The sequence below is a fragment of the Saimiri boliviensis genome, chromosome 4, assembly GCF_048565385.1.
Source record: "Saimiri boliviensis isolate mSaiBol1 chromosome 4, mSaiBol1.pri, whole genome shotgun sequence".
Classification (NCBI taxonomy): Eukaryota; Metazoa; Chordata; class Mammalia; order Primates; family Cebidae; genus Saimiri; species Saimiri boliviensis.
This window is the reverse complement of record NC_133452.1, coordinates 103,254,975-103,282,721: the sequence shown is the minus strand read 5'-3', so window position 1 is coordinate 103,282,721 and position 27,747 is coordinate 103,254,975. Positions and strand designations below refer to the sequence as shown.

Sequence of the window (27,747 nt, the reverse complement as noted above, 5' to 3'; positions counted from 1 at the left end):
TTTATTGGATATCCTCATTATTCATTCAAAAAAAAAAGAAAACCTTTAGTGCAGTAGTTTAAAAGTTACTCACATTGCAAATATGTATGATCAATGTGAAAGAGGCACTTAAATAGTAAATATAGAAACACTATATGTGAATATTTACTACTGACAACTTTTCAGTTTTACTAAGTAAAAGTAGGTATAATTACTTACCTCTAAACCATTGATTTTTGTCATGAAATCTAAGAAATCTGTGTCAAATTCTGTCCTTCTTGGATCCAGAATGTCATATTGCTTTTTCTTAACCCCTTGGTATATATTTCGGAATTTTATTGCCATAATATCTATTCCTTCTATGGTAGAATTACTCAAGGATGAATATGTTTGCACAACAGTTATCATTTCTGTAATCTTAAAAAGAGAAATGTTATTTTGTCTTTTGAAATAAAAGAGTAGGAAACTTCCTAAGAAATAAGTGCTTAGAAATTTCTTCCTAAGAAATAAGTGCTTAAATGAATCATTGATATAAAACACAAACCATTATACAGGACCTAGAATAATTTAGCTAAAACCAAACAGAGGAGATAAAACAAAACAAATCTCTGTCACCCATCATTATTACTCTTAGACTAAGTTCTATCATATCCAGAGGAAGTTCATCACCTTTTTCAGTTTAATCACCTTGTCTTTCAAGGGTAGCAGGGAACTTGATGAAATAGCTTCATCCTGTGTTCTATTGAGGATTTTCTGAAAATCATTTCACTGGGTTACTGGACTCAACAGCTCTACCATTCATTTTGGCCCTCACTATAGTTCTGATAACTAACATTAGCATATATCCATTTGTGTTCCCTCTTTGACACCTGTGCTCAGGTAAAGGACTAGACCAAGAAGCCTGAATAATGGCAGCAATCATTCCTGATGCCTGAAGAGACCTGGGAAACCCTCACAATGGACTTTATTTCAGCAACCTACCACTTACTTCACCACAACAAACAAAAAAACTCTTGTAAACAGGCTACTCCTTCCTTAATCTTCATCAGCGAGTCCCCATTTTCACTTCTGCTCCAGAGAACAATACTCAGGGTTCTCCAGTGCTGACCCCTTTGTCCAATGGCCAGAAAGGGAATAAACATTTTCAGAGAATCTTTCAAATACCACACACACCGTCATGAAGACAACACTACAGATCCACCTACACAGCCAGCAGAATTCCCATCAATCCCGTGTATGGCAACCCAGAAGAACTATTTTGAACGCAACTGTTGCTATTATTCCACTATTTCCATATAATTCCAAAAACTATTATCATCCTAGAAGCCACTCTAAACCTAAAGGAAATATGGGCCACTGGGATTTACAGCATGCTGCGCATGCTCTGTATAAACACAAGAACTATCTGGGTCTCCTCCTAACACATATGCTCCACTCACCTACTTTTAAGAGCAAAAGCAAACTACTGCTGGCTTGTTCTGTTATTCTAACCTGCTAAGACTGTTTCCTTTACCCCTTAACTCATTACTCTACCACCTGGCTCCAACAGCCAGAGACTAGGACAAAATTCCTGTCATCCTGTCACCAGCACGTCCTCTATTTTGTTGATGGGTTGGATGAGGGGTCATCTGAGGCAGACATGGTGGTTAGTCCCATGCTTGCCCTTCAAACTTAGCCAGTGTATCCTCTGCCCCCATACCACATAGAGCAACATAAAGCCAGTTGCAGGAATCAACCAAGACCATGCTCCTGCTAGTTCGTCCTGGCCCTGGATCTTTCAATATCTCTATCAGTTTTCAAACCCTCAGTTTACCACAAATTTATAGTCTCTCCTCCGGCTCACTAACCTTGTACCCTTTCCAGTTCTTGACTTGCTGTGATCCCTCATCTCAGCGTCACCATAAGTGAAGACCCTACCTCATCTATTTGCTCCAGATCCTCAAATCTCCCCCAGCAATAACAGCTCTCCACCTTTTCTCTTCTCTCCCACTAATGTTCAGAATGAGAAGAAAACAAAACTGAAGGTAGGGCTCTTGGAAACACCAATATTCACCAAAATTTACATGGCAGGAAGAGGAAGAAGCAAAGACTATTGCACACATTTAATTCTGTCTCTTTAGGACTCAATGCACCGACAAGTCTCTACCTGCTGTAAAAAGGTGTGTTTCAGGCATCCCAACACTGGCACACCACAACCTTATTCACTTACTCCTCAAAGGACCCCAACATGTCTGTCTAACTCTGAAATCTTAGCTCTCCAACCCCAACCTCAGGCTTGTCTGCCCTTGGACTTTGTCACTTGGTCATGCCGACTTTGAATCTCAGTTTTCCATAGTAGGCTCTGACATAGTGCACCCTTCTGGCTCTCCTCTTCATCTATGTAAGAGTTCACAAGGGTAGTCAAACAGTGGCCCCTTCTGTACCCCATTCATCAGAGGAAGCCCAACTAGGCAGCTCAGTAATCACCTCTTGTGGATTATGTAAAATACTGGACACACTTCAGTGTTAAGTTTGACAGCCCCACCTTTAAGAGTCTGGATGCTAATACTCACCAATTATCCAATGAAATAGATGCCAGTAGGTCAAGGGGTTCTGAGTACAGAGGAGTTGAGATAACCTAGCAATCAGGCTGCATTTCAGGTAAGGCCTCTAGGGGGTGCTATCTTAGCTCTGGTTGCCTAACACTTGTGGCTTAAATTGTATTCTTCAAACCAGAGGCAGGGCTTCTCCAGAGACCAGAGTGGGTGCAGCTAATGCAGCTGGTCATTACAGTCCACTTTCTCTAGCATCAGAGGAATTCCTGGGCTGCTATTTCACAGATGGATGACCGTTCTACTCAGCATTAGACCCACCTCCAAAGATCTTTACCACTAACAAGGTAACCACTAAAGTTTAGTCCTGAAACTACCAATTTCAAAATGGCACCCAAGTTGGCAAGGGTTCTGGCTCTTAGAAAATAAGGGTAACTGAGACCCACCTCCAGATCTATGCTCCAGTGGAGTCGGAACATTAAGTATATTTGTCCTGACCAGTGTGGGCTATTTATTAATTTGACTTATGCTAATAGCCTTCTAATTGAACATTTGCCCCTCCAAAAAAGTCCCTATTGGCTGAGCAGAGTGGCTCATGCCTGTAATTCCAGCACTTTGGGAGGCCAAAGCAGGAGGATTGCTTGAGTCCAGGAGTTCAAGACCAGCTCATCAACATAGCAAGACCCCATCTCTTCCAAAAAAAAAAAAAGTTTAATTAGCTAGGCCTGGTGGTACATGCCTGTAGTCCCAGTTACTCAGGGGGCTGACGAGTTCAAGGCTACAGTGAGCTATGATCATGCCACTACACACCAGCCTGAGTAATACAACAAGACCTCATCTCAATTTTTTTATTTAAAAAATAAAAATAAAATGTTAAAAGAAAATCTATTGTTCATAAAACAGCCCCATACAACAGTTTTTTTAGATATGACATCAAACACACAGGAAAACAAAATAAAAATGTGATAAGTTGAACTTCATCAAAATTTAAAACTATTGTACTTCAAAGAACACCATCAAGAAAGTGAAAAGATGACCCAAAAATAAGAGAAAATACTTGTAAATCATATATCTGATAAGGAAGTTATACCCAGAATATATAAAGAACTCCTACGACTCAACAACAAAAAGACAAATAACTCAGTTAAATATATACAAAGAATTTGAATAGATGTTTTTTCAAAGAAGATATACAAATGGACAATAGCACATGAAAAGATGCTCCACATCATTAGCCATCAGGGAAATGCAAATGAAAACTTTAACGAGATACCACTTCACACCCAGTAGTATGGCTAAATTCAAAACGACAGGTAATAACAAGTGTTGGCAAGGATGTGAAGAAATCATAAACCTCATCTTTTGCTGGTTAGAATATAAAATGATGCAGCTACTTTGAGAAATAGGGTTATCATCAAAAAGTTAAACATGGAGTTGCCATATGACCTAGCAATTCTGCTGCATATATACGCAAGAGAAATGACAACATATGCCCACACAAACTCTTGTACACAAATGTTCATAGCAACATTATTCATAATAGCCAAAAAGAGGAAATAATCCTAATGTCCATCAACTGATGAGTAGAAAAATAAACTGTGATAGTATCCATGCAATGGAATATTATCCAATGGTGAATGGAATGAAGTTCTGAAAAATGGTATAACATAGATGAGTTTTGAAAATGTTATGCTAAGTGAAAGTAGCCACAAAAGGCCACATATTATGAGATTCCATTTATATAAATTGTCCAGAATAAGCACATCTATAGAGACATAAAGTAGATCAGTGGTTGCTTAAAACTGGGGAGAGGAGAGTGGGGTATGACTGCTAATGGGCGTAGGGTTTCTTTTAGTGGGAATGAAAATGTTCTAAAATTAGATTGTGGTAATGATTGCACAGCCCTGTGAATATACTAGAAAACAATGACTTGTACACTTTAAGTGGGTAAATAGTATACATGTGGATTATGTCTCAATAAAGCTGTTAAAGAAACAAGTTTAAAAAAAAGAAGAAGAAAACAGCATCAAAGAAGTATGTATGAAGGACCCCAGTCAGCAACTTGGTTCTCTTCATTGCCCATACTTTCCCATCGTGGCTGGACCAGAAAGTTACTAATAAAAATAGGCTTCCAAACGTGTCTAGGAAATGCTCTTCAACCTATGTAATGTCCTGCACTACTTTTCAACCAATGGTGAACAAGATTCTAAATACTAGCAGGATCCAAGGAACTGGCGAAGTTGGGGGACAAATACCTAGATGATATCTTTATAGACTTGTCAAAGGATGATTCCAAGAAGTCTCTGGTATGGGCTGGGCCTATATCCCCCCAAAAATATCACTCCTTCCCAACCAGTCCTAATAAAGGAGTCAAACCCACGTCTGTCCAGCAAAGTATCACCCACATAATATTTATATATACACCACGTACACTGCCTCAGACAGAAGTCTTTCATCTCATACTTTTTCTCAGCGTAATATAATGGTTAAGAGCAGGGTCTTTTAAGTTCAAGTTCCATAGGTAGAGGTAAACTGAGGCCTTGAGAGATGTGAAAGTTGGCCATACCTTTTGTGTTACTGGCAGAAGGCAGTAACCAGGAATGAAAAAAATTAGTTGTAATAAAATGCAGTGAACTGTAAGTAATATTAGATGACTCATAACAATAGTGAGACAAGAGATCAGGAACAGTAATTCTCAGTGGCACTTCATAAAGTACAAAAACACCAAAAAGGTGTGGTATGGAGTAGGGTACTATGACTGCATAATGCTTACCTTCTCCAGTCTTTTACAAAAAGCTTCAAATTTTCCAAATATATACATTTCTGAAACTTCAAAAGATTTTTCCCCTGAGGAGTCTAAAATCTGTTTCCTTGTTTTGTGAAAAGATGTCTGATATTCCTTAAACAGAAAAATGCAGTCCTATGAGGAAAGTAAAAGAAGCAGGGAAAGGAAAGTGAGACGTTTGTTCAGGAATCGAAAATTCAAAAACTCTACCATTACACAGAACTGATCAATCTGTGAAAATCTGTACAGTTTTTTTTAAATTCGTAACGTATTTTCATCCTCATTTCAACCTCACTTTTCTTCATCCTCTCTGCTTTCCTTTAAATCTTATCCTACATCAAAGCATACCATATACTATTTTGTTTTGCTTTGCTTTGCTTTGTTTTTTTGAGATGGAGTCTCGGTCTGTCACCCAGGCTGGAGTGCAGTAGCATGATCTCAGCTCATTGCAACCTCCGCCTCCCGTGTTCAAGCGATTCTCCTTCCTCAGCCTCCCCAGTAGCTGGGACTACACACATATGCCGCCACGCCCATCTAATTTTCTGTATTTTTAGTAGAGACGGAATTTCGCCATATTGGGCAGGATGGTCTTGATCTCCTGACCTTGTGATCTGCCCGCCTCGGCCTCCCAAAGTGCTGGGATTACAGGCGTGAGCCACCACGCTTGGCCTACTATTTGTTTTTACATTTTCATGACTAAGTAGAACTCCCAAGAGGTCCAGAAATAATCTATCAAGACACCTCTATTAAGTTTGCATCCATCTTTGAAACAGCATTCTTTATGCACGTATATAGAATATGAAGGTATATAGAATATGAAGTTTCTGTCATACAGAGCTATCATCTGACAATCATTTTGCCAAAAGAAGATCATGAATTCTTTGATGAGTACATTACTGAAATCCAACTATTTGACTACATATATACTGGTCTGGTTTGTGAATGTAACAGAATTAAAAAAGAGAATATAGTTGCTGGGTACAGTAGGAATTAACTATCATGTCAAGCTAACATTTCCTAAACACCAAATCTTTTTTTTAATGTTAAACTTTTTTGAAACCATCAATCAATAGTCAGTCAAATGGTTCTGACTCTTCTGCCTCTCTCTTGCCCATATAAGGAGCCTTAAACATTGGGTTCACTTGGGTAATTCCCATACCAGCTGATCAGCACTTTCATTTCATCTGCAACCTTAATTACCCTTTGCCATATGTAACCTATGGATAGGTTCTAAGGATAAGCACACAGACATCTTTGGGGCCGTTATTCTGCCCACCATAGCCACTAAATCAGAATTTCTGCAAGTGGGACCCAGAAATCTATGTTTTTTCTCATATAGTAATTCCTATAAATATTTAGATTTGAGAATAACTGGTCCCATTCCCTCCTCTACAAAATAATTATAATTGCTCTCTGAGGGCCCTGATTATTTTTCACTCATTCAACAAAAATGAGTTGGCTCTGAATAACAGTTGTTCTCAGATAAGATTCTGAGTAACAATTCTCATTGTTTCCTCCAACTCATCCAAAAACTATTCCTAGAAAGTATACACTGAACATTTTCTGAAAACATTTCAGATGTAATAAAAACATTGAACTAGAATTCAGAAAACCAAGCTTTCATTTCTAATTCAGTCAGTAAATGGCTAGTAATCTTGAGGATCTTAAAAGAATAATGAGACTACATTGCTAAATTCTATGTAAACAGTGATGGTTCCCAACAATTGGCAAATTTGGGGTAATTTCTGACTCCTATTTCCAAAAATAACAAGAGAAACTCTAGAGGAAAGCATGGAATCCTGCGAGTAATAATAAAAACAACAGACATAAGAAACTCATTCAAAACAAGTTGTTTTGACTCTGGGAATGAGGGGAGCAAGAATGATTAGAAAAACAGAAAGAAGATAAATAATATTCGTAAATAAAGGGACATGTTATATAGTAAGACAAAGATTAGTAAGAGAATATTATGAACATTTAGTCAATAAATTACAAATTTTAGAAAAATTGGGGAAATTCCCCAAGAATATCAACTTACAAAAACTGACTCAAGAAGAAAAAGAAAGTATAGTCAAATAGTTTTTTTAAAGAAACAGGCTGGATGTGGTGGCTTATGACTGTAATCCCATCACTTTGGGAGGTCAAGGCAGGATGATTGCTTAAGCTCAGAAGTTTGAGACCACCTGAGCAGCACAGCAAAACCTTGTCTCTACAAAAATACAAAAATTACTTGAGTGTAGTGGCATGCACTTGTGGTCCCAGGTACTTAGGAGGCAGAGGTGGGAGGATCTCTTGAGCCCAGGACGTCATGCAGTGAGCTTGATCATGCTACTGCACTAGATCCTGGGTGACAGAGTGAGACTTGGTCTCAAAACAAACAAGCAAAATAAATAAACAATAGTATATTTGCAAATCATATATATGGTCATGAATTAATATCCAGAATATATAAAGAAATCATACAACTTAATAACAAAAAAAAAAATTTTAAATGGATAAAGGACCTGAGTAAATATTTCTCCAGAGATATACAAAGGGCCAATAAGCATATGAAAAGACGCTCGGCCATCACCAGCCACTAGAGAAATGAAAATCAAAACAATAATGAGACATCACTTCACTCCATACACATTAGGATGGCTTTTATCAAAATAATAGAAAATAAAAAGTATTGGCAAGGAAACGAAGAAATGTAAAATGGTACAGCCACTGTGGTAAACTGTTTGGCAGGAACTCAAAAAGTTAAGCATAGAATTACCATACAACCCAGCAATTCCCCTTCTAGGAATACACCCAGCAGAACTGAAAGCAGGGACTCAGATACTTACCCACAGTGTTCATAGCCACGTTATTCACAATAGCCAAAAGGTAGTAACAAACCAAATGTGCATCAGCAGAGGAATGGATAAAAATATATGGGCTATACAAACAATGGAATATTACTCAGCCATGAAAGGGAATGAAATTCTGATACATGCTACAACATAGATGAAAATATTATGCTAAGTGAAATAAACCAGACAAAAAAGAACAAATATTGTTTAATTCCAGTTATATGAGGTACTTAGAATAGGAAAATGCATAAAGACAATCAATACAAGTTACTAGAGACTGGGACAGAGAGTTTCAGGAATTTTTTTTTTTTTTTTCTGAGACAGAGTTTTGCTCTTTTTCACCCAGGTTGGAGTGCAATGCCGTAATCTCAGCTCACTGCAACCTCTGCCTCCCAGGTTCAAGTGATTCTCCTGCCTCAGCCTCCTGAGTAGCTGGGGCTACAGGCACCCACCACCACACCCAGCTAATATTTGTATTTTTAGTAGAGACAGGATTTCACCATGTTGCCCAGGCTGGTCTCGAACTCTTAACCTCAGGTGATCCCACCCACCTCAGCCTCCCAAAGTGTTGGGATTACAGGTGTGAGTCATCATGCCCAGCCTGAGTTTGGGGAATTATTTAATGGCTACAGAATTTCAGTTTAGAATGATGAAAAAGTTCTGAAATGGACAGCGGTGATGGTTGCAAAACAATGTGAATGTATTTAATGCCACTGAACTGTATGGTTTAAATGGTAATTTTTATGCTATTTTTATCTTAATTAAAAATGTTTAATTATAAAAAAAAGAGAAGCAGAAAATTAAAATTTTTCTCACAAAGAACACATCAATCCTAGATGAATAACAGATGAGTTCTATCAGACTTGCATTTTGTTCAGTATTTCCAGTTTATTTTTTTCCAGCTTTATTGAGGTATAATTGACCAGAAAAAAACTGCATATATTTTAGGTACACAATATGATGTCTTGAAAGATGTATACATTGTGAATATTTACCAAAATCAAGCTAATTAGCATATCCTCAGCTCACATCCTTACTTTGTGGGGTGGAGGGTGTGAGAACACTTAAGATCTACTGTCTTAGCCAATGTCAAGTATACAATACATGGTATATGCCTCTAGTCCCAGCTACTAGGGAGGCAGAGGTGGGAGGATGGCTTGAGCCCAGGAAGTGGAGTTTGCATTGAGCTGAGATGGCATCACTGCACTCCAGCCTGGGAAATAGAGCCAGACCTTGTCTTAAAAAACAAAAACTAAATAGTATTGTGAACTATAGTCACCATATAGTACATTAGATCTCCAGAATTTGTTTATCCTGCCTAACTGAAAATTTGTACTCTTTCACCAACATCTCATCACTGTGCCATCCCTCTCCAGCCCCGGTAACCACCATTCTACTTGCTGCTTCTAAGAATTTGACTTTTTTAGATTCCATATGTAAGTTTTAAAATGCAGTATTTGTCTTTCTGTTTCTGGCTTATTTCACTTGGCATAATGAAATAAAGGACAGCCACATGTCAAAAATGACAATATTTCCTTCTTTGTAAAGACTGAATAATATTCCATTATATATGTATCCATACACACACATACAAACACATACATATACACATACATACCCTGTATACCACATTTTCTTTATCCATTCATGTGTCAGCAAGCACTTAGGTTGTTTCCATATCCTGGCTATTGTGAATAATGTTGCAATGAATGTGAGAATGCAGATATCTCCTTGAGATAGTTATATCATTTCCTTTAAATATTTACCCAGAAATTAGATTGCTGGATCATATGATAGTTCTATTTTTAATTTTGGGGGGAGCCTCTATACCGTGTTTCATAATGGCTACACTAATTTACATTCCTACCAAGAGCATGCACATCCTCACTACCAACACGTTATCATTTGTCTTTTTTTTTGTCTTTTTTTTTCTTTGTAGTAGGTATTCTAACAGGTGTGAGCTGATACTTCATTGTGGTTTTAAATTTGCAAAGCTAGAGGCAACACACTGCTTGATTTTATACTGTAGTATATTTTGATACACTACAAAGCTATAGTAGTAAATAATGTAGTATATTTTGATACACTACAAAGCTATAGTAATCAAAACAGTATGGTATTGACATTAAAAACAGATACATAGATCAATGAAACAGAATAGAGAACCCAGAAATAAACCCATGCATTATGATCAATTTATCTTTGACAAAAGTGCCAAGAACACACAATGAGGAAAGGGCAGTCTCTTCAATAATGGTCTTGGGAAAACCAGATATCCACATGCAAAAGAATAAAATTGGATCCTCATTTCACATGTCATGCAAAAGTCAACTTAAAGTGGATTAAAGATGTAAAGATAAGACCTGAAACTTCTAGTAAAATTACTGGAAGAAAATGTCAGGGAAAAGCTACTTGGCAATAGTTTTTGTGAATGTAACCCCAAAAGTACAGGCAACATAAACAAAAATAACAAATGAGATTGTATCAAACTAAAAAGCTTCTACACAGAAAACAGAGTGAAGAGACAACCTATAGATTGGAAGACAGTATTTGCAAACCACATATCCAGTAAGAGATTTATTCTCAAAATATGTAAGGAACTCAAACAACTCAATAGTAAGAAAACAAATAATCTGATTTTAAAATGGGCAAATAAGGCCAAGCACGGTGGCTCATGCCTGTAATACCAGAACTTTGGGAGGCCAAGGTGAGAGGATCTCTTGAGGTCAGGAGTTCAAGACCAGCCTGGCCAATATGGTGAAACCCTGTCTCTACTAAAAATACAAAAATTAGCTGAGTGCGATGGCAGACGTCTGTAATCCCAGCTACTCAGGAGGCTGAGACAGGACAATTGCTTGAACCTGAGAGGTGGAGGTTGCAGTGAGCCAAGATTGCACCCCTGCACTCCAGCCTAGACGACAGAGCCAGACTCCATCTCAAAAAAAAATTATTTTTATATGGGCAAAGGAACTGAAAAGACATTTCTCAAAAGAAAACATACAAATGGCCAGGAGGCATTCCAGCATCTCCAATTGTCAGTTTTATTTTTTAAGTGCACACGCAACAAAGACAGTCAGTAAAGTCATTTCTCAGCTCCATTTGCATTCAGCAGTTACTCCTAGGCATTTCATTGCCTTTACCATCTCAACAACTTCCTTATATCATTTCTTGAGGTCCTCTTTTGTCCTGCCAAGCACTGCTCCCTCTATTTTTCCTCATGTTTCAGGTGCATTTGAAGGAGACCTACTTCATGTACTTGAGGGACTGCTCCATGTTCTTTTAAAAATTATCCCCAAGATTTTTGTCATTCTTTTTTTATGAGGGTCAAGTTTTTGGAGGCTCAATTTTCTTTGCCAGTAAGTTCTCTTGACTCCAAAAAAAAGAATGTACACCCATATAATTGGTAATAACTTCCCGTATTGAATTTGTTCAAGCAGAAAAGGGGCTTATGGCTTTAATTAGTAACTGTAGACCAATCCTCTTCTGACCAATGTTTTGGGTTTTTTTTGTTGTTGTTTTTTTGTTTTTTTGTTTTTTTGTTTTTGAGACGGAGTTTCGCTCTTGTTACCCAGGCTGCAGTGCAATGGCGCGATCTTGGCTCACCGCAACCTCTGCCTCCTGGATTCAGGTAATTCTCCTGCCTCAGCCTCCTGAGTAGCTGGGATTATAGGCACGCACCACCATGCCCAGCTAATTTTTTGTATTTTTAGTAGAGATGGGGTTTCACCATGTTGACCAGGATTTCTGACCAATTTTTACTGCCATTTCCACCTTTGACAGTTGATTCCTCTGCATTCTTAGATGCTTGTTACACACAAGCCTCCCCCACTTCTTCCTCTTTCTCTCTTCTAATTGGCTCATTTTATTTCTTCCCTTTTTACCAGAGCAACCATTCCTAGAGTTTTGTAGATGAGGTATTTCACTCAAGTGCTGTAAACTTACTAGTTCAAACCTATCACAAAGTTTTCCCATTTCTTCCACCTTTTTAAGCTGCTCCACTTAGTGTCAGAAAAAGTGATTTCAGGTCTTCCTTGAATTTTGAAGGTTCGTCTTTTCCTTTCAATGACTCTTTTCCGGATATCTTTTTCCCTTCTTTGCCAGCAATGCTTGTTATTTAACTTTCTCTTCTTTCTCCTTAGCTATTCAGGCAGCTTCTAATTCAGCTTGTCTTTGTTTTTCTTTGCTTCTTCCATCTTGCTCCTTTCTTGGCTTTCTCTTTTTTTTATGTTGAGAGACTCTTGCTCTGTCACCCAAGCTGGAGTGCAGTGGTGTGATCATGGCTCACCTCACTGCAACCTCAGCCTCCCAGGCTCAAACAATTCTCCCAGCTCAGCCTCCCAAGTCGCTGGGACTACAGGCACACACCAACACACCTGGCTAATTTTTTTGTAGAGACAGGGTTTCATCATGTTGCCCATGCTGGTCTCAAGCTCCTGGGCTGAAGCGATCCACTCACCTTAGCCTCCCAAAGTGCCGGAATCACAGGCATGCGCCTGGCCTTGGCTTTTTCTTCTTTGAATTTGTTATCCTTGTATCACAGCTATGTGCATTATTATCCACTAATGTTCTTTCCAATTCATTTCTTCTTTCTTTCTTTGCGCTTTTGTTGCTCTGTTCTCCTTTTCAATCTCTCTCGTCACAATATTCTGTTTTTCTTCCATATTTAAATTTAAAAAAACTGTCCAAGCATAAAAATTATACCAGTAAGGAAGAAAATGATAAATTCATACCACCAGGTTTAGAAACTTTTTTTTTTTGGACCATCTGTAATTATTTTTGAATAGTGGGAAAAACGCTTCAAAGAAATTATCCCTTGCTTCACTTTTAGAAGGAACTGAGTTGCCAAATTTATGATCTACACTGTTAAATGCTCCTCTTTTCACTGGGTCATACATTTTGTAATTTTCGTGATGCAAGTGAAGTTAATCATTATCCGTTTCTTATATTGGTTCGCTGGCTGCTTTCCATGATGTTTTAAAACCACTGCTTTATGAGCTGCTTCAGTCTGTCTCTGTGTAGCTTTGTATCTTACATGGCTAAGTCCAAGAACTGCATAATGATCCTGGTTCTTCCAGTCCTTGGGATCAACTGTTTTCAGCCTGAGAAACACTAACTGCAATTCTTCCTCTGCTTATCCTCCAGTTCAGAGGTCAGAGCAAAGGTGATAGCAGTGCCCTGTCCAGGACAGCGGTCAGCGCCAGGCCTGCAGGAATAGTGGTTCCCACCCTGGATAGAGGACACTGGACCAATTTTCAAATGCGGTCTCCCAGTTCAAGCCACATACCTTGGCTCTATGAAGACCAAGGGGCCTGCGCACAGGGATGACCAATAATCACTTCCAGATGGAGCCTTCCTGCTGTGGCCATTTCTTTCAAACTTTCAAAAAACAGGTCACTTTAATTTTATACAGACCTTTTCACAAAATAGAAAAAGGAGGAATACTTCCCCCCGCCCTCCATTCATTCTGAGACATTGATGCCCTAAACACAGACAAGGTCAGTATGAGTAAGAAAAATTACACCCTGTCTCCCTACCAATACAGTTTCTGAAATCCTAAACAAAATTGTAGCAAACCGAACTTGAGGGTTTTTTAAAAAGATAATTACACCATGACCAAGTTGAGTTTATCCCAGAAACGTTAAGACACTTTTAGAAAGTCTAAAAATGTCATCTATCACATTAACAGACTGAGGAGCAAAATTCTATAAGCATCTCAATAAATATATGCAGAAGAAAATTTTTCAAAACCCATTCATAACAAAAAAATACCTCTCGGTACTAAACTAATCTGATCAAAGATATATTTAAAACTTACACAAGCATCCAACTAAATGGGGGAAATGTTAGAAACATTGTCTTCTAAACCAGGATCAAAATTAGGATGCCAACTACCACTGTGTCTATTTAAGGATACATGGTAATCCTAACCAACGCAGAAAAAGGCAAAACAAAATTTAATTGTAACAGGGGCTGGAATGAGAGGTAGGGGCCAGAGCATATGAAATGGCATACAGGAATCTAACACAGGCAGCCATGTAGAATCTTCATCAGAATTAAATTATACCCTAAAAGAAGCACTAAATATAAAGAGAAATAGATAATAAGAATTGCATTCTTTTTCTATTCTCAACACTACTAAGTAGGAAGTTTTTCAGTTAACATATTTTGTGAATAAACAAAGTAAAATTGGGCAGGATGGGAAAAGATTTAGTTTATGAAAATAAAGGCACTTCTACAAACCTGAATTTTCTTTAGCACAACTGGTGTTTCCTGATCCCATACATGATTTAATCCTCCATCAGTAATATATGCTTTACATGCTGTCACCATCTGATTAGTTACCTAAAATAAATATAGGTACAAAATAATTATATGTAAAAAGAGAAATAACATTTATGTAAAAATTTCAAACCACAAGCATAAAAATATGATAAAGAATAAACTTATGGGCCAAGTGCAGTGGCTCATGCCTGAAATCCCAGCACTTTGGAAGGTCAAGGTGGGAGGGTCACTTGAGCCCAGGAGTTCAAGGCCAGCCTGGGAAACAGAATGAGACTCTATCTTTAAAAATAAAGAATAATAAAAATAAAAGTTAAAAATAACTAGAGAACTTGGAAATTGGAATTTTCATTGTCAAAATTTTAAAAGAAATTATTTTGATGAACTGACCATCAACTGGTACAAAAATGAAGAGCAAATGAGTGAGCCAGAAAAGGGCAAAGATGGAAGAAAAAAATTAAAAGAAATGGAAGTTAGATTCAAGGGAAGAGAATAAATTGAACGGGTAGGTGAGTTAGTCTATTTACGTTGCTATCAAGGAATACCTGAGAATGGGTAATTTATAAAGAAAAGAGGTTTATTTGGCTCACAGCCCTGTAGGCTGTACAGGAAGCATAGAGCCAGCATCTGCTTCTGATGACAGCCCCAGGAAGCTTACAGTCATGGTTGAAGGCAAAGTGGGAACGCCTATGAAAGCAAGCAAAAGAGAGGTGCCAGGATCTTTTAAACAATCAGCTGTCACATGAACTCATTACCACAAGGAGGGCACCAAACCATTCATGAGGGATCCACCCCCATGACCCAGACACTTCCTGCCAGCCCCCACCTCCAACACTGAGTATCACATTTCAACATGAGATTTGGAAGGGAAAAATACCCAAACCATATCAGTGAGCTAAGAATAATCCAAGGCAGGCCAGGCGCGGTGGCTCACGCCTGTAATCCCAGCACTCTGGGAGGCCGAGGCGGGTGGATCATGAGGTCAAGAGATCGAGACCATCCTGGTCAACATGGTGAAACGCCGTCTCTACTAAAAATACAAAAAATTAGCTGGGCAAGGTGGTGCGTGCCTGTAATCCCAGCTACTCAGGAGGCTGAGGCAGGAGAATTGCCTGAACCCAGGAGGCGGAGGTTGCGGTGAGCCAAGATCGCGCCATTGCACTCCAGCCTGGGTAACAAGAGCAAAACTCCGTCTCAAAAAAAAAAAAGAATAATCCAAGGCAAAAGAGGAATGTTTCCTACGAATAAAGAGAAAGGAAATTCTTTGGATTGGGACAACTAAGCAAGTGTAGAACAAGATAAATGTTAAAAAGAAAAAAAAAGGTTGAGATTTAGAAATTCAAAGATTTTAAAAAAAAAATCCTAAAAACTTCCTGGGAGAATAAAACCAGCTACCCACAAAGGAAACAAGAATCAGATTAGCACCAAGCTTCTCAACAACAATATTGAATACTAGACAATGATTGAGCAATATCTTCAACATCCCAGGAGAAAATGATGGTGAATTTAAAATCCAACTCATACTAGCATTTGAGTGATCAGACAAAACGAAAATGATTTTCAGACATGTAGAAATTCAGGAAGTTCACCAGCCTGAAACCCTCCCTGAAAGAATTTTTTTCATCAAAAGAAATAATGAATCTAAGAAAGAGAAAGATGTGGGAATTACAAAACAGTGGTGATAAATTAACTAGCAATATTTGGATTTTAGTCTGAATACTTGTTGACTCACAATGTTGAAAAAATATTAACAATAATATGGAACTGTTAAAGAAAAAATTATTCAGTGATACTTGCACAGCAAGGTACTTTATTCAGGACCATTGTGATAGGTGTAGGGATCACTGCAACGGAATCTTGCAGCAGGAAAGAGAGATGGGGCTCAACTGTGAACACAGCATGGGCAAGTAGGAATGTATAGCCAAGGGGCAGGACGGGGATCAGTGGGTGGAAAATTATTAAGAGGAAACATCAGAGGTAAGGGGAGTTTTGGCTAAATTGACCTACAGGATTCTTGCTGAAGATAGGCCAAAGTGATCAGACAACAGCTGGGGGATTGATGGGGCTAAAAACCTGATAAGATATCTAGAGTCATCAGATATCGAGAAAGGGGGGTTCTTGCTCAACTGGCTTAGCAGGGTTCTTTGCTCAAACTAGATTTTACTAGAAAATGAACAAATGGGCCTACCAGAAGATTCAGAAGCCACGCAAAGAATCTTCATCAGAACTGAAACTGATCTCAATATGGGACATATATGGCAAGAATGAGAGAGTCAGGTAAAGAGGAAGGATTCTGAGAGTCTTGTCTTATTTAGGACACAGTGATCAAACATACACTTTGCTTTATTTAAAAAGTTAAAATGTGACTGTGACTTCAGATATTCAGTTATGCTTGAATAATTCACAAATAAATTCTGTTCATGTGGGTGTGGGTGTGGGTGTGTGTGTGTGTGTGAGTTTAGACAGGGTCTTAATCTCTTACCAGACTGAAATGCCATGGTGTGATCACAGCTCCCCGCATTCTTGAACTCCCAGGCTCAAGGGATCCTCCTGCCTCAGACTCTGGAATAGCTGGAACTACAGGCACATACCACCATGCCCAGCTAACTTTTAAAAAAAAATTTATAGAGCCAGGGTCTCACTATGTTACCCAGGCTGGTCTTAAACTCGTGAGCTCCAGCGATTCTCCCACCTCGGCCTCCCAAAGCGCTGGGATTAGAGCCTGAGCCACCATGCCTGGCCTCATGTGTTGCTTGAGTAAATCTCCAAATTATTTTAAAGAATTAGCCATGTGGTGCTACAAAGGAAGAGTTTACACCAACTATAGTGCTGATGGGAACCACTAAAGAAGCATTGTTAATAGTAGACACACTCCTATCTCTTGGATAGAATCAAACTATTTGAAATTAATAAATTAGAAAACCATCAGGCACATTTTCTTTAAGTATTGGGCCTTACATATGATAAATAGAAAAGTACCAGTCACTCCCTTCAATAAGTACAACTGAGTCCAATCAACACCTTTCTCTTCTTGCCCACTGGAAGTATTAAAACTCTAAGAGGTACTCAGACTTCCCAATTCCCTTCCTAGAGCTCAGAAGGAAAGTCTTAACTTTTTCACAGGATGACATGTAATTTCCTCCCATAGAAACTTACCTTAATAAACAATGAGGTCATTCTCTCTGAGGTATTATAATACTTTGACACACCGTGAATCATTCTGATGGCGTTAATCAAATTTTGTATCCCATGTGCCATGGAAACCTAACATTGAAACAAATTAAGTGATGCTTATAGGTTTAATAACCAATAGTCTATAGTACTCACAACTCTAAATGTACACAAAATAGTAGAGCATTTTTATCTTAAAGTCAAATTTTACTAAATGCAGTATTATAGACTAGACCCTGGAACAGAAAATAGGACATTAGTTTTGACAATCAAAGATAATACAAGATGTTAACAGGAGAAACTGGGTGAAAAGAATTCTGCACTATCATTGCAACTTTTCTGTAAATCTGAACTTAAAAGTTTATCTAAAAATTAAATTTTAGAGGTGAGAGCGATTTTAAGGTTAATAGTTTTTTCTGCTCTTTTTTAAAGATAAGGAAACTGATACCTTGAGGGGTAAATTGACTTACTTATGGTCAGAAGACGAGCTAAAACAGAAATCAGACTAGCATTCATTTTCCTTTATGCAATTCAGTTCACCTTTTAGCAATCCTACTAAGTGCCAGTAGGTTCTGAAGATGTTGGAAGAAATCCAAACCTATTCCCCTGAGTAGCTCACAGCAGAGCGGAAAAGATAATCACAAACAAGTAAAAACAAGTAGGACAAATAAAAAAGCAGAACAATTACAACAAGGATATAAAACAATCACTAACGTAAACTGAATGCTTACTATATTCCAGGCTTTAGGCTAAACGCATTAGCATATTATCCTAACATATGCTGACAACAACCATTCAAGGTAGGTTTAATTACAACAGATATAAAACATCACTGATTGTAAGACTGCACCATTGTTTCCTGTGCTGTTGAGGAAGAAAAAAGACACCCAAGGTGAGGAATGTCACTCCTCCATAATAGTAGGCCACCAGTGGGCCCTCCCTGTTAAGGTAAACATGAAATAAACCAACCTTGGAGAAAAAGAGAGAAATAAAATTTACATGCTAGTAGAAGAACAAAGAAAACCAAACTTCTTTGAGAATGTATGCACAGGTACTCAACTGCAGTCTGAATTCATGAATGATACCAAAATCAAAAACAAAACAAACAAGTCATCAAAAACACCCTCTAGGAGAGAACTAATAATTTAAGGTAATATCAAGTCACATCCACAATGATTCATTAAACCTGACTGACTAAAGTATGTCCTGAGTTCAGAGATATTAAAATGTGAAAAAATGTCTTAGGATCTGTAAAATAAAGCATTATCATTATTCCCATTTTGCCAATGAGAAAACAGAGAGGTAGAGAAGTTAAGTCCCTTGCCTAAGACCCAACAGCTATAAGTTATGTAGCAGAGATTCTGAGACCCTGCTTGTAACCATAATGCAAATCACTATGAAAGAACAGATAAAGCCAATGGCATCCTTGTCTTCAAGGAACTTTCCTTTTAATTGATAGGACAAGATAAAATATATAAAACGTCTTTTTAATGGTGATGGAAGAAATACAGCTAAGAAAAACAACTACTGATTAGTGTATGATATGTCCTAGGTGTGGGGTGTAATTATGGAATAATTAAATCAATTTTATGTGGCTTATGGAAATTAACATTATTACTTTATAGTTAATGTTGTATGTCAGAATTTATATTATATATGGTATCTGTAGATCAAAAAGATCCTAATAAAAATATGCCTAGAAGGAGTCCCTTTCACCCGTGCTAAGTCATGTCTACAAAGTACCACTTAACTCCAATAAAGAGGGTTCAGGGATAGCATCAAATGGGTCCTTCAAAAAAATGTCCTTCATCTGAACTTTAAACATCATTATTTACAATAGTATCTCCTTGAGTGCACTGTTCTTGTCTATCTATATCTAATAGTAAGCTATGCCTAAAGCACAATACCAGGGTGATTTTTTTAAAAATGAAACTTACATAAACTTAAGAGTCAGAAATGAAAGCACAAATCCCCTGCACTTTTCCTACCCAAATGACAGTTATAAACTAAACAATTGCTAGTCACTTTTAACCAGAATAAAGAAATGAGGAGGAAAAAAGGAATTTTTGAAAGTACAAATATAGTGGGTGTATGAGTGGGAAGCAATTATATGACTCGATACTATTAGCACTTCTGTCATTTCAAAAGGTAATTCTTGAAACCTTCCTACACAAAGAGAATATAAAAAGCTCAACAACAACAAAATAACAATAATAAGGCACATCCATGGTTAGAGTAATTGAACAAAGTTTTTAAAAATTACTAGGATGTAGAAAACCTCAGAACTAAATGATTTTTAAATTATATGAATTAAAACAAGTCTTTTGACTCAAGAAGTTGAAATCACTATTCCTTAAAATTTGGAGTCTTGATAGCAATATTCTATCTTTCTTTCCAGTTTACTTATTATGATAAAAAGCTTTAAATATATAGAAAAGTACAGTGAATAATTTAATGACCAACTACTCTCATCACTAGATTTGACAAATGTGAATATTGTGCTGTATTCACTTCATCTATTATTTTTCACATCAAGAGCTACTTTTGGTAGCCTGGGAGTAGGCTTTAGGTATTATATGTATTTCATATTTGCATCTTAAAATCTGTGAGCAACCCAAATGCTTGTGACATGTAATAATTTTAACTTTTCTTGGATAGCAATTTTAATTGCTCATATTGTAAAGTTGGGGAATTAAGCCACTGAGCTACCAAGTAAGCCAAGCAATGGCCCTATTTCTCCAACACCATACACTTAGATTTTCTTTACTTGGGGTCATGTGCACAGAAATACCTAAAAAATGATATAAATGTTCTTATATTAAACAAATTTTACAAAGGTTCCCAACAGAACTCCAGCTACTAGTAGTAGGGGTAAATGTGAGAAGAATGAAGTTGAAGAAAGTCATAATTCTTGGTGAGGAGGAAGGGAAAGAGGTGTGAGCTGAAAAACTTCCTATTGTGTACTGGACTCACCACCTGGGTGACAGGATCCATACTCCAAACCTCAGCATCATGTCATATACCCATGTAACAAACCTGTACATGTACCCCCGAATCTAAAATAAAGCTGTGATTTTTTTTTAGAAGCCATAACTCTTTGCAACTAACACAGATAAGTTTTAAATAAAATCCAACATCTCTTTGTGGCATCGATTAAAAGACTCTTGCTTCTAAAGTCTTCCTGTCCCCTCTCATGGTACTCCCTGATGGATGGTGGATTACTCATGGCAGTAAGAAATGCCCTTGTCCAACACTCTCAACCAACATTTTCCCTCCCCTTCCAGATTAAACTTCTTGACTACCAATGCTCCCTTGGCATGTTTATGAACTGCCTCTACACCTCCTGTTCTCCACGTCTAAGTGATACAGCCATAATCGCTTTCCCACTCCCTGCCTCTAGAAAGAAACCTGCACTGACCCAAGAAGGGTGGTCAACAAAACTATGTGGCCAGTGCTTCCACCTGTATGGAAGATTTGACTACCTCCTCAAAAATTAGAACACAGAACACTGAGCAAAGATATCAGGCACAAATTTTAATTTGAAAGCCTTGGGCCAAGCATGGTCGTTCATGCCTGTAATCCCAGCACTTTGGGAGGCTGAGGCAGGCGGATCACTTGAGGTCAGCAGTTTGAGACCAGCCTGGCCAACATGGTGAAACCTCGTCTCTACTAAAAATACAAAAATTTGCCAGGCGAGGTAGCACACACTTGTAATTCCAGCTACTCAGGAGGCTGAGTCAGGAGAATTGCTTGAACCCAGGAGGCGAAGCTTGCAGTGAGTGGATATCACGCCACTGCCCTCCAGCCTGGGTGAGAGAGAGACTCCGTACCAGGGTTGGCGGGGAGAAGCATTTTAACTTAAAGAATACCTTGAAGAAGCAACGTGGTAAGTGGAAAAATAATACAGCCCATAATGCTAGAGAGAGCTAGATTCAAATTTGGTCCCACCACGGATCATTGTAAAAATGCTCAAACTCAGTTTCCTAATCTTTGAAATGCGGATCAATGTGTATACAGAATGAAATCATATGTAAAGCATGTACCACAATGCCTATAACAAAAGGTCAAGGATGCTAAAGCCTGGAAACATCTTTTAAAATGCAGCTGTCTGGGCAGCCCTCCTGCCTATAAGTGGTTTACAAAAGAAGTAACACCCAGACAAAATGCGGAAATAGCGCCCTAAGTTCTCAACAGGTACTAGCTTCCTTGATTTCTCCTTCTATTAAATAAAGGATAGTCCTTAATTTTCATATTTTATATGAAATATTATGAAATACCAGATTATTAATTTGATGTTAATATAAACTTTTAAAAAATAAAAGCAAATGGTAGTGCTAACATGTTCTTTAAAGGATCTCTATGGAAATATAATGAGAAGAGTAGGCTAGAAATTAGAAGATTGGTTCTGTCCTGCATCCCTGATTAGCTGAGTGATGCTGGCAAAGTCACTACACCATGATGAGTTTTGGCTTCCTAATCTGTAAACTGGGAATAGACAGCCCCGAAGATGGTCCCAGTGATGCTCACCCACATGGTACTCACATCCTTGTATACTCCCCTACCTGCCCAGAATGAACCAGACCCACTTGCTTCTAGCCAGTAGAATACAATAAAAATAATGGGCTGTCACTTCAGGGATTAGGTTACAAAAAGAAGATGACTTCCAACTTGGGTGTTCTCTCACTCTCTTGCTCACTCTTGGATCACTCACCCCAAGGGAAGCAAGTTGCCAGGAGGAGAGGCCCACGTGGCTAGAGACTGGGGCCTGCCAATAACCACATGAGCGAGCTAAGAAAAGGACTCTCCCCAGTCAGCCTCCCCCACTTCAGAAGAGACCACAGCCCCACTTAGCCTGTGGACAACCTCATGAGAGACCTTGAAACAGAAGCACTTAGCTATGCCTTGCCCAGATTCCTGAGCCACAGAAACTCTGACATAATGAATGCTCATTGTTTGTTTGTTTGTTTATATATACTGTAAGTTCTGGGGTACATGTGCAGATCTTGCAGAATTGTTACATAGGTTTACCATGCCATGTTGGTTTGCTGCATCCACCAACATTAGGTATTTCTCCTAATATTATCCCTCCCCGTCTCTCCACCAAGTTATCCCTCCCCTAGCCCTTCACTCCACAACAGAGCCCAGAGTGTGATGTTCCCCTCCCTGTGTCCATGTGTTCTCATTGTTCAACACCCACTTATGAGTGAGAACATGAGGTGTTTGGTTTTCTGCTCTTTTGTCAGTTTGCTGATAATGATGGTTTCCAGATTCATCCATGTCCCTGCAAAGGACACAAGCTCATCCTTTTTTATGGCTAAATAGCATTCCATGGTGTATGTGTGCTACACTTTCTTTATCCAGTCTATCCTTGATGGGCATTTGGGTTGTTTCCAAGTCTTTGCTATTGTAAACAGTGCCACAGTTAACATACATGTGCATGTGTCTTTATAATAGAACAATTTATAATCCTTCAGGTATATACCCAGTAATCGGATTGCTGGGTCAAATGGAATTTCTATTTCTAGGTCCTTGAGGAATCACCACACTGTCTTTCACAATGGTTGCACAAATTTATGCTCTCACCAACAGTAAAAGCATTCCGATTTCTCCACTTCCTCTCCAGCATCTGTTGTCTCCTGATTTTTTGATGATCACCATTCTAACTGGCATGAGATGGTATCTCAATGTCGTTTTGATTTGCATTTCTCTAATGACCAGTAATGATGAACATTTTTTCATATGTGTGTTGGCTGCATAAATGTCTTCTTTTGAAAAGTGCCTGTTCATATCCTTTGCCCACTTTTTTTTTTTTTTTTTTTTTTGAGACGGAGTTTCGCTCTTGTTACCCAGGCTGGAGTGCAATGGCGCGATCTTGGCTCACCGCAACCTCCGCCTCCTGGGCTCAGGCAATTCTCCTGCCTCAGCCTCCTGAGTAGCTGGGATTACAGGCACGTGCCACCATGCCCAGCTCATTTTTTGCACTTTTAGTAGAGACGGGGTTTCACCATGTTGACCAGGATGGTCTCGATCTCTCAACCTCGTGATCCACCCGCCTCGGCCTCCCAAAGTGCTGGGATTACAGGCTTGAGCCACCGTGCCCGACCCTTTGCCCACTTTTTGATGGAGTTTTTTTTTTTTCTTGTAAACCTGTTTTAGTTCTTTGTAGATTCTGGATATTAGCCCTTTGTCATCTGGATAGCTTGCAAAAAATTTTTTCCATCCTATTGGTTGCCAGTTCACTCTAATGATCATTTCTTTTGCTGTGCAGAAACTCTTAAGTTTAATTAGATCCCATTTGTCTATTTTGGCTTTTGTTGCTGTTGTTTTTGGTGTTTCAGTCATGACGTCCTTGCCTATGCCTATGCCCTGAATGGTATTGCCTAGGTTTTCTTCTAGGGTTTTTATGGTGTTAGGTCTTTTGTTTAAATTTTTAATCCATCAGGAGTTAATTTTTGTATCAGGTATAAGGAAGGGGTTCAGTTTCAGCTTTCTGCACATAGCCAGCCAGTTTTCATGGCACTACTTATTCAACAGGGAATCCTTCCCTATTGTTTATTTTTGTCAGGTTTGTCAAAGATCAGATGGTTGCAGATGTGTGGCATTATTTCCAAGGCCTCTGTTGTGTTCCATTGGTCTATATCTCTGTTTTGGTAACAGTACAATGCTGTTTTGATTACTGTAGCCTTGTGGTATAGTTTGAAGTCAGGTAGCGTGATGCCTCCAGCTTTGTTCTTTTAGCTTAGGACTGTCTTGGCTATGCAGGCTCTCTATTCGGTTCCATATGAAGTTTAAGGTGTTTTTTTCCAGTTCTGTGAAGAAGGTCAATGGTAGCTTGATGGGGATAGTGTTGAATCTATAAATTACTTTGGGCAGTATGGCCATTTTCATGATATTGATTCTTCCTAACCATGTGAATACTCATTGTTTTTAAGCCACTCACTCCTGGGTTAATTTGTTAGGCAGCAAAGGATAAATAATATATTAATATTTGTCTTGCTTAATTCACAAATGAAGGCATACTAATAATATGCTACATATTTAAACATGGGTTAAAATATTAAATATAGTTTATCATTCTTAATACATATATAATAGGAAAATATATATTTTAAGTAACTTTTGGCAGGATGTTTTCCCGAATATACACATATTAAAGGTTTTTAATGCATTAATTATATGAGTCAATTTCTTGAATTGTTCTTTTTTTTTTTTTTTTTTAGAGATGGGGTCTTGCTCTGTCACCCAGGCTGGAATGCAGTGGCACAGCTCACTGCAGCCTTGTGCTCCTGGGCTCAAGCAATCCTTCCACCTCAGCCTTCTGAGTAGCTAGAATTACAGGTGCAAGCCACTGCACTCAGTTTAAAACTGTACTTTAAAGCATACTTACTAGGTCATGGTTATAGAGAGGCTGACATACTTTTTCCAAAGTGTATAAATATCTGACATTATCTTTTGATTCATTTGCTGTATCAGTGATTCTTGCATCCAAATCACGCCAATTCTAAGAAAAAAATGTATAAGAATTCTATGAAACATACAACTATATCAGTGTGCTAAAGTTTACTCAAAAAATTCAGTCTTCCCTAATCATACATATACTAAAATAGTAGATATTTAAGTTTAATTAATATATATTTTTCTTATAATATTTAAGACAAAGTTATTGCAAGTACCTTAAATGATTTACTAAAACTGAAGACTTATTATGTTTGTAATTAAAATCCTGTCTGTAGGCTTGAACTACACTTGCTTCTACCAGGAATGACTTTTCCAGGTTAATTATTTGTGACATTATATTACTCTGGGTCTTCAAGAATGGGTCAAGTTATTAAGATAGAACATTATTTAAAAAAAAAAAAAAAACCCTACTAGCAAAGTGAAGTCAATCTGAAATCAACACTTTCTTGTAAGTGATCATCAAATATTGCCTGCTTAGATAACTGATTATGAGAAAGATCTTCCTTATATTGAGAAGAAAAATCTATCTTCCTGTAATCTCTGCTCACTTAATATAGTTTTGCCTAATGGAACCTCAGCAAACACACAGCATCCTTTCAACTATTTGAAGACATTTACCATATCATCACTAAGTCTTTTTTTTTTCCTGCTTCCTCAATTCAAAAATTACTAACGCTTTTATTCGAAGATGAACACTCTGTGTGCCTTTAGTCATTTAATAAGATGTCTTTTTTTTTTTTTTAACTCTAAGTTCCAGAATACAAGTGCAGAACGGGTAGGTTTGTTATGTAGGTATACACATGCCATGGTGGTTTGTTGCCCCTATCAACTCATCATCTAAGTGTTAAGCCCTGCATGTATTAGCCATTTGTCCTAATGCACTCCCTCCCTCACACCACCTCCCGAGAGGCTCCAGCATGTGCTGTTCCTCTCCCTGTGTCCATATGTTCTCATTGTTCAATTCCCACTTGTGAGTGAGAACATGCAGAGTTTGGCTTTCTGTTCCTGCGTTAGTTTGCTGAGAATGATGGCTTCCAGCTTCATACATGTCCCTGCAAAGGACATGATCTCATTCCTTTTTACAGCTGCATAGTACTGCATGGTGTATATGTACCACGTTTTCTTTATCCAGTCTATCATTGATGAGTATTTGGGTTGGTTCCAAGGACATGGTCTTAATAGCTTCAACTTCTTGGCCTTTCTACTCTGGATACACAACATCACTCTAAACACATGTACCTCAGAAATGAAAGGAAGCCTTCAGAGTGATCTGACCAATGCTGAGAAGAGGCAAAACACATCGCCTTCCTTTTTTTCTGAAAATTATACCTCTCATAAAGCAGCCTAGGATCAAGTTGACTCGCATTAGTATTATCATTCGACCAAATGATTCAACTAAAACGGTTAAGTTATCCAAACTTTACTTGATCAATTTTTCTCCTTCAAATTCTTTCAGGATTTTTAACCTATTCTTAATAAATGTTATCTTATTATTAACTGACCACTCTTACTTATGAGGGATAATAAAATCAAGTGCCTGCTTGAGACTTGGTCAGAGATTAAGAGAACATGGAATGGAGAAGTCTACTGGCAAACACAGAAATAACATGCTCTGAACAAAACCATTTAAAAAAATAATGGGAGCCAAACAGTTTGTCTACAAACCCATCCAACAAAGAGGTTGGGCTATCAGTATGGCACCCCGACTCTTACACTGAAGATCTTCTTGGATCTTTACGTTATCATCCAATATATTTCCTTCCCTCCATCCTCATTCATAGATTTGCTACCACATTTGCTTTGCATCTTTTCTAAAGACTACAGATTAGTATTTTTAACACAAAAAAAAGTCTGAAGGTCACTATGGCAGATCATTAAAGACCTCTCTCCAAGAGTTTAAATTGTATATCACCTTTGATCCACAAATTCATAAATTCTCTCCTAGGCAAATGCCTTAGAGAAATTCTCACACATGTACACCAAGAGACATGAACAAGAATATTCACTGAATCGTCGCTTGCAATAACCCCAAACTAGAAACAATCCAAATGTCCATTCTGGGATAATAGATTTAAAAATTGTGGTGCATTCATGCCACAGAATATGATACAAAAGTAAAAACAAAGGTAGCAAATGAATAATAATGCATACATTAACATGATGAATTCTCACAAATAACGTTGAGTAAAAGTTGGTTACAGAATATATGATACTATTCCATTTATATACATTTCAAAAATATATAAAACTAAGTATCAAAATTTGGTATTTTGGGGAAAAAAGTTCTCTAAGTTTATTTGAAAATATATACGAAAGGATGAAAATACATGAATTGTTAAGACAAATCTGGAAAAGAAGAACAAAGAGTAGATGTATAAAAATTAATTATGATTGGCCAGGCGCGGTGGCTCAAGCCTGTAATCCTAGCACTTTGGGAGGCCGAGGTGGGTGGATCACGAGGTCAAGAGATCGAGACCATCCTGGTCAATATGGTGAAACCCCGTCTCTACTAAAAATACAAAAAATTAGCTGGGCATGGTGGCGCATGCCTGTAATCTCAGTTACTCAGGAGGCCAAGGCAGAAGAATTGCCTGAACCCAGGAGGCAGAGGTTGCAGTGAGCCGAGATTGCACCATTGCACTCCAGCCTGGGTAACAAGAGCGAAACTCCGTCTCAAAAAAAAAAAAAAAAAATTAATTATGATTAAAAG

The 27,747-nt window shown here is 38.1% G+C and overlaps 1 protein-coding gene across 1 annotated transcript in view; it reads right to left on the bottom strand.

The window, feature by feature from the left end:
- The window catches only part of DNAH8 (dynein axonemal heavy chain 8), a 313,022-nt gene that overhangs the window by 254,166 nt on the left and 31,109 nt on the right, over positions 1–27,747 (bottom strand). The window contains exons 8-12 of the mRNA XM_039467518.2: positions 24,967–25,080; positions 17,565–17,672; positions 14,370–14,471; positions 5,284–5,430; positions 199–396 (exon numbers count right to left, since the gene is read on the bottom strand). Coding sequence (XP_039323452.2) covers positions 199–396; positions 5,284–5,430; positions 14,370–14,471; positions 17,565–17,672; positions 24,967–25,080 — 669 coding nt within the window. The remainder of the gene's footprint in view (positions 1–198; positions 397–5,283; positions 5,431–14,369; positions 14,472–17,564; positions 17,673–24,966; positions 25,081–27,747) is intronic.